At 45.5% G+C, this 7,808-nt stretch overlaps 1 protein-coding gene across 2 annotated transcripts; it reads right to left on the bottom strand.

Moving 5' to 3' along the window:
• Positions 1–531: 531 nt before the first annotated feature.
• On the bottom strand, positions 532–7,232 carry SELENOK (selenoprotein K). Of its 2 annotated transcripts, none has more exons than XM_029049698.2 (5): positions 7,060–7,232; positions 4,613–4,703; positions 3,474–3,554; positions 3,078–3,167; positions 532–754 (listed from the first exon to the last, which is right to left on the bottom strand). In XM_029049698.2, the coding sequence occupies exons 1-5, from the start codon at positions 7,160–7,162 to the stop codon at positions 751–753; spliced, it is 369 nt and encodes a 122-aa protein (XP_028905531.1). In that variant the 5' UTR covers positions 7,163–7,232; the 3' UTR covers positions 532–750. The 2 variants fall into 2 exon arrangements, with proteins under 2 accessions (XP_028905531.1, XP_001506545.4); XM_001506495.6 differs by lacking the exon at positions 7,060–7,232 and adding an exon at positions 6,717–6,861.
• Positions 7,233–7,808: the final 576 nt, after the last annotated feature.

Below are 7,808 nucleotides of genomic sequence, written 5' to 3'. Positions count from 1 at the left end.
GTAAGGTCTACATGGGCAAGGAGATCACTTCCATTTATAAACAGAAGAGGCGATAATAATAATGATGATGGCATTTAAGCACTTACTATGTGCCAAGCACTGTTCTAAGCACTGGGGGAGATATAAGGTAATCAGGTTGTCCCACGTGGGGCTCACATTCTTAATCCCCATTTTACAGATGAGGTAACTGAGGCACGGTGAAGTTAAGTGACTTGCCCAAAGTCACACAGTTGACAAGTGCCGGAGCCAGGATTAGAACCCACAACCTCTGACTCCCAAGCCCGTGCTCTTTGCTCTGAGCCATGCTGCTTCTCTGACAGGAAAATAGAACCAAAAAAAAAGCTTCAGGTTCATAAACAAATACAATCCTGTACTTCATTAATGTCTTTGCCTGCTACTTAATGGCTTCTTCAGGTTTGGAGTTTAGTGTGAGTTCATACTAGGCAAGTATGAAAAGGGTCATGGTTTTGCAAGATGAAAATATTAACTACAACTGGATTAGATGTTGCACACTATACAAAAAGACTTTGAGAACAGAAAAAAGTGTGCCTTTATATAATTGCTTTATCAGTTATACTGGATCCCTGAAGGAATTCCCAGCAAAACATCATTAATCTGCTTGTTCACAGCACAATTATTTTAGACATACACATTCAATCATGATTCAAAAATGGTTTGGTCCACCATTAGGAATTCTTTCGGTTCCCATGATGAATGTGTTGTAAGGTTGCCTGCTTCTTCAGCAGGCATTTACCTAAGGGGAAAAAAGAGAAAGTTATATATTGGTCTCATTTCATGACTTTTATAAGCAAACATCAAAATGTAATTAAAATAATACAATTTATATGACTGCTGCATTTGAGACCCAATCTGTTGGAAATGGGCGATTAAATTATAAAGTTCTTTTTTATAGGTAAAAATGGCACTTCATTTTTTTTATGGGAATTAAGTGCTTACTATGTGTCAGGCACCATATTAAGCACTGGGGTAGATCCAAAATAATCAGGTTGGACACAGTCCGTACCACATGGGGCTCTAGGTCTAAATCAGAGGAGGAGACTTTAATTCCCATTTTACAGATGAGAGAACTGATGCCCCAAGCAGGTGACTTGCCCGAGGTCACACAGTAGGCGCGTGCCAGAGTTGGGTTTAGAACCCAGGTGTTCTGGCTCCCAGGCCTGTGCTCTTTCCATTAGGCCATGCTGCTTCTCATTTGACTCCTAATCTTTTGACTCCTGGGCATTCCATCCCTAATGAGTGAAGTGGAGGGCTGAGGGAAGGGGCCTACCCCCGAGCCTCTCTTGCCCCACACTCCAGTTTCCACTCTGGGGGCAGGTGGATGCCAACCCCTCAGGTGGGCCCTGACATAGTCCCAGCTTTGGGGACAAGGATCAATGGCATTTACTGAGCACTTACTATCAGCGAGCGGGAGATTGGGTCAGCAGCACTGGAAAATTAGCAGGAGTCAGAGCTTACTACAGAGGCTGGGATGCCTGAGTGGAGCTAGACGGAACTGAGGCTCACATGAGAGCGGGCACAACCATACCTTAAGTAGGGCAGGGTAAGACCAGAAGAAGAAGAGAGTGAGGAGAAAGAGTGGTCATCTCTTCAGCCAACAACGGCGCTGACCTCAGGAGTCTGGCAGGAGCTAGGCTGCTGCCACTTTCACCTGGTCCCAGCCATTTGGTCCAAGGTAGAGGGCAACTGCAGCTAAACCATAATAGGCCCCTCGGGGCCCGGGATATGTTTTGGTGTATTCAGATGCTGTAACTTTGGGAAACATCGTGGCCTAGTGAAAAGGGCACTGGTTTAGGGGTCAGAGGACCTGGGTTTTCATCCCAGTTCTGTCGCTTGTCTGCTGTGTGGCGTTGGGCAAGTCACTTCACCTCTCCATGCCTCTACCTCCTCATCTGTTAGACTGTGAGCCCCATGTGGGACAGGGACGATGTCCAACACTATTACCTCGAATCTACCCCAGTGCTTAGTACACAGTGCTTGGCACAGAGTACTTACTTAATAAACACCATAGTGATTGTCCGTGAACTTATCCAAACTCTCTTGAAACTACTGATATGCTTGACCTGCATGGTGCCTTATGGCAAGGTGCCTGAAGAATTTGTTTTTGTTTATGTTGAACCTATCACCCTCGCTCTCAAGCTTTAATTGGTGCCGCCTCAACCTGTGTACGTCTTATCCACACCCTTCAACATTTTGTAGACTTCAATCGAGTTTACCTTTGCATTCTATCTTTCCGGCACTGCGGTCCTGACTCAGTCTGTCATCATACGGAACCTTCACCTCTGATCACCTTGGTTTCCCTTCTCAGTACTTTTTTCCAGCTCCATTAATATTTCCTAAGATGAGGCTTTTCCCACCTTCTTGATGATGCCCAACACGTCTCCTCTTCTTCACCAACAGCTACCATCACCTCTACTATCACTGCCCTCTCTACCACAGCCGAACTGTAGTCTTACTCCCTAGGTCCAAAATGGGCCACTTTAATGTACCGATTTTAAGCTTTTCTGGGAGCAGAAAAGAATGAATGCTGAAAAGTGTGACCACCCTGCCTATTGTGGGACTTCGGGTCATGTAGGTATTTGTGCACATGCAAAACTGCCCAAAGAGAAGCAGTGTTGCCTAACGGAAAGAACACGGCCCTGGGACTCCAAAGACCTGGGTTCTAATCCCAGCTCCGCCATGTGTCTGCTGTGTGACCTCGGACAAGTCACTTAACTTCCTCTGTGCCTCAGTTACCTCATCTGTAAAATGGGGATTAAGTCCTTTGTGGAAAAAGGACGGTGTCCAACGTGATTAACTCGTCTCTACCCCATCGCTTAGAACAGCACTTGGCACAAAGTAAGTGCTTAACAAGTACCATGATATACTAACTCATTCCTCCCCAGAAACTAGGCTGGGGCTGGCAAAGGCCCCAGATTTTCATCCCATCCAAGTTTCTCAGTTGAAAGTACTCCTGTTTTGGTTTTGTTTTTTTTTTAAGGTGTTCGTTAAGCGCTTGCTATGTGTTAAACACTGTTCTAAGCTCTGGTTAGAAATGTTTTGGAGTTTATTTTTTATACCTTCCTCATCCACCTCCAGCCATTGGAGGAGGACTGGGTCCATTTGAATGATTAATACGACCCATTCCACGGCGAGGATATCCTGGAGGCCTATTTGGAAAGAAAAAAGGAAGAATTATATAGCTAAATTTTTGCTACAAATTACTCCCAATTACACACCATGTCTTTTTCCACACCCAAGATCATTCAATAGGGATTGTCATTTTTTTCTCCAATTAGACATGTTACAGCTTTTCCCTATAAAAATGATAGATGTACAAATTTTGAAAAAAAATCTGGAACAAATTTTGCAATGCTTTATAACTGGATTTACAATCTAAACACCACAGCCCCCACAATTAGAATTTCATATAGAACGCAGTTTGTACGCCATTTCAATAAGAGAGAAAACAATACCCTCTTCCATCATCATATTTGGAATCAGAGGAGGAGTTTCTACAACCTCTCTTCACATTTGGGTGAATCATGCTTTTGAAACTGAGGAAAAAACAAAGGGTGGAAAATATGCGGTTAGTATAGTAATTTAAATATAATGCTTTTTAATTTGCTGTTTATCGATGTTAATGTATGAAAATATGGATATCCATTTAAAGAAATAGCCAAGAAATACAAAACTCTCTCTAATCCTGGTAGTACATTCAGTTTTCACAACATTCGTCTGACCACGTATCTGCCTGGATAGAATGCGATGCACTGTCAGAAGGAATGGTTATGTGCATGTGTGCAGTGTGATAATGATTTGTGGTATTTGTTAAGCACTGACTATGCACAGAGCACGATACACTTAAGCACAGGGGTAGATATAGTATATGCATATCAGATATGGGCCCTGTCCCAAAAGGGGTGCATAGTCAGAGTAGGAGGGAGAACAGGTATTTAATCTCCACTTTACAGAGGAGGGAACTGATGCACTAAGAAGTGAAGTGATGTGAAGAGAAGAGAAGCAGCATGGCTTAGTGAATAGAGCACAGGCCTGGCAGTCAGAAGGACTTGGGTTCTAATCCCAGGCTCTACCACTTGTCTGCTGTGTGATCTTGGGCAGGTCACTTAACTTCTCTGTGCCTCAGTTACCTCAACTGTAAAATGAGGATTAAGACTGTGAGCACCTAATAAGGTTTGTATCTGCCTCAGTGCTTAGAACAGTACTTGGCACATAATGCTTAACAAATACTATCATTATTATTCTTCAAACAGCAAGGGGGGAGGGGAGGAGGAGAGGGCAGGGGCATAGGAGAGAGTGGCACAGAGGCACCAAGACCCAGATACATATGCACAGTCTTCTGCACATAGTAAACACTCAGTAAATACCGCTGATTGACTGATTGATGTAAGGGATATTTACATCAGTGGCATTTAAGTTAGAAGATGCCCTATACCTATTTGTCTGTAATAAACTACACAGCAAATAAATGAATCAAAACTCACTCATGAAAGCTGAAAATTCAATTGCCTTCCCAAGACCTAAGAATTAATAGTCAGTGTATTTGCTGATTTATTTTCAAGTTAAGATATTGTATGTTTATAGCTATACTCACAACATAATGATAAAGTCAAGAATTCCCCAGAAGAAATCCTTTATGAATGACAAACTCCACAGAGATCGATTTTGTCCATTCAACACGTGTCCTAGAACAAGTAATGAGACAAATTTAATTTACCATGAAAATCATTTCTACAAAAATATTATATGATTAATAGTGAAAAGATCCAGTAAGCCATCAAAATAGATTTGATTGGGTTTCAAACCCACATCCTCTTTTACTAAATAGCCGAATAATGATGCTTGAAAACAACCAACAGTTTCTATTATAGGTTAGATGAAACAGCATACAGTCAGTTCTCTAACATAGGAATTGTTTTCTGTAATAGCCATGTTAAAGAGAAATCATGCTGTATTACTGATGCTCAAAAGCATCCTACCCAAAATGCATAATGAAGATGTGCGTCGTGGAAGAATTGACTGTACAAAAATGCATTTTAAAATTGCTCAAAAAAAGCATCCTTGTTTGGTTAAAATACTGTCTCCCTCTCTAGATTGCAAGTTCCTCATGGGCAGGGTCCACGTCTAACAACTCTGATGCATTGAACTCTCCCAAGAACTTGAGTTCAGTGCTCTGCACATAGTAAGTACTCAGTAAGTACCATTGATCGATTAAAGAACAGCTAAGAAACAAATCAACGTCTACAATAAACTCTGTAGTTACTCTTTAATGTCAATAGATGTATGTCTAAAAACTCACAATTAGCAAAATTGACATTTGTAAACTACTGTTTGCAATAAGAGCAGCATGGCCTAGTGGAAAAAGTAGAAGACTGGAAGTCAAGAGACCTGGTTTTCAATTCTGGCTCTGCCACTTGCCAGCGTGACCTTGGGCAAATCACTTCACTTGCCTGTGTCTCAGTTACCGCATCTGTAAAATGGGGATTCGATTCCTGTTCTCCCACCCCCCAACCCCCAAGATTGCGACCCCCTTATGAGACAGGGACTGTGTCTGATCTGATTGTACTGTATTCACCCCCGGGATAAGCAATGTGTTTGGCATACTGTAAGCATTTAAACAGCACAGTTCTTATTGTTTGGGAGGTTGGTAGAGGTCGATGCCGGCCATGCCTACGGCAACAAGGAAAAAAAAAATACTGGAGTGTAGGGGAGGAAAGGAAAATGACTGGAAACAGGAGAAGGGGTGGGAATTTGGGGGAATGCTCACATACCCGAAGGGCTCAGTCTGGTTCGGAAACCGATCCTACGCCAAAACCAAACCATTTCCGAAACAATGACATATCGGCAGCATTTAGTGGGCCCCTACTGCGTGCGGCGAACTACGCTCAATCGATGCTATTTATTGAGCACTTCCTGTGGGCAGAGCACTGTATTGAGAGCTTGGGAGAGTGCAATACAACAGAGTTGGACGATACGCATATGCCAGGTACAGCGTATAAACATGGGAGTATGTCAGAAGTTAGAAAAAAGTTTCTTCCTGAAGTCGGGGGAACCCAGTCCAGAGTAGGCAAGGAACAAGATCTCAATCGTGTCCGGGTGATGACTTTACCAATGTACTTCACCTGGTTATACGGCTGTGGCCTCTTTTCACCTCTTCCCATTCCTAGCTAAACCGCAGCTCTGGATTTCACCAGGTGGGACAGGGACTGTGTCCACTCCGATTTGCTCGAATCCACCCCAGCGCTTAGTACAGTGGCTGGCCCCCAAGTAAGCGCTTAACGAATACCACCATGCTTATTATTATGACATACGTGCTAGGCAGCGGTTACAAGAAAGCGGCTCCACACTCGACGAGATTTCCTAGCGCACAATTTATCGGGGCGCGACCGGAGGCGAGAATACGCAGCAAAATAAGTGCTGTCATTCCACGAAAAGACGCCGAAGGAGGTTCCCAACGGGGAAATAGAGAGCACACGTCTTAGGGATCCGAAAAGTCGCCTTTCTCGGGAATTTCCGACTCCTGTAGCCCGGCCCTCTCTCCTGCCTTGATCTGATTGGGATCTTCCGCCCCTCCCCAGCACCGTCCGTCAGACGAGGCGATAAAGAATAAGGGAAGAATAAGGGAAGAAACCCCTCCCCCCCACAAAAGATTTCCAATCCTTCGGGGCAGCCGTCCCCTCGTTTCCCCCCTCTCTCACCGTTAGAGATATAAACCATGACAGCGATTGCTTGCGGGTGTCCGATCACTTCCAGGCCTTTGCTCCGCTCCCACGGCTCCCCGGTTCCAGTCCTCCCCTCCCCGCCCCCCGGGCCTCGTCACTAGCGGAAAGAACGTAAAGAGGAGCAGGAGGAAGAGGCGGAGGAGGAGAAGAAGGAAGAAAGAGGAAGAAGAAGGTGGGGAAAGTCTATTGGCCACTGGGGGAGGGATGGCGTGGAACTGGCCACTGGGACAAACTCGTGCGTATGGAGGCTGCGCACTGGGGCGCTCGCGCTCCCGCCTCCCCGGCGCGCTCCCCCCTCCCGCTCGCTCGGCCCCATCACCTCTTTTCCTTCTCCTCCTTCTCTTTCTACGAGGTAGTTTTCCGTTGGAGCGCGAGATCGAAACGATGACATAAGTAATCAGATGAGGTGATGGGGGAGCCATCTCTTTAATGTACTCTCTCGTCCCCCACGCCGCCGCTCAGAGGCACAGCGGCTGGAGAGGCCGGAGTCCTTCTGGCCTAGGCCCTAAGTTGGATGATGATACTACTGACCGGAGTTGGCACGCGTGCCCTTCTCGTCGTTTGACAGCACAATGCTTAGGGGTTCGGCTTTTTGGCCTCATGAATGGCCGGTACGTCGTCTACACTCGCTGCCTAGAATTCTTTAACTCCTATTCTCTCCTGGACCCCCTCCAATCTGGCTTCCGTCCCTTCCACTCTACCGAGACTGCTCTCTCTAAGGTCACCCATGACCTCCTTCTTGCCAAACCCGATGGCTCCTACTCTATCCTAATCCTCCTCGACCTCTCAGCTGCCTTTGACACTGTTGACCATCCCCTTCTCCTCCACACCTTATCTCACCTTGGCTTTACGGACTCCGTCCTCTCCTGGTTCTCCTCTTATCTCTCTGGCCGGTCATTCTCGGGTCCTTCGCGGGCTCCCCCTTCCCCTCCCATCCTCTAACTGTTGGGGTTCCTCAAGGGTCAGTTCTTGGCCCTCTTCTGTTCTCCATCTACACTCACTCCCTTGGTGAACTCATTCGCTCTCACGACTTCAGCTATCATCTCTATGCAGATGACACACAAATCT

Source organism: Ornithorhynchus anatinus, chromosome X1 (assembly GCF_004115215.2).
Source record: "Ornithorhynchus anatinus isolate Pmale09 chromosome X1, mOrnAna1.pri.v4, whole genome shotgun sequence".
Lineage (NCBI taxonomy): Eukaryota > Metazoa > Chordata > Mammalia > Monotremata > Ornithorhynchidae > Ornithorhynchus > Ornithorhynchus anatinus.
The sequence above is the reverse complement of the archived record's forward strand: the minus strand, read 5'-3'. Positions and strand labels throughout refer to the sequence as shown.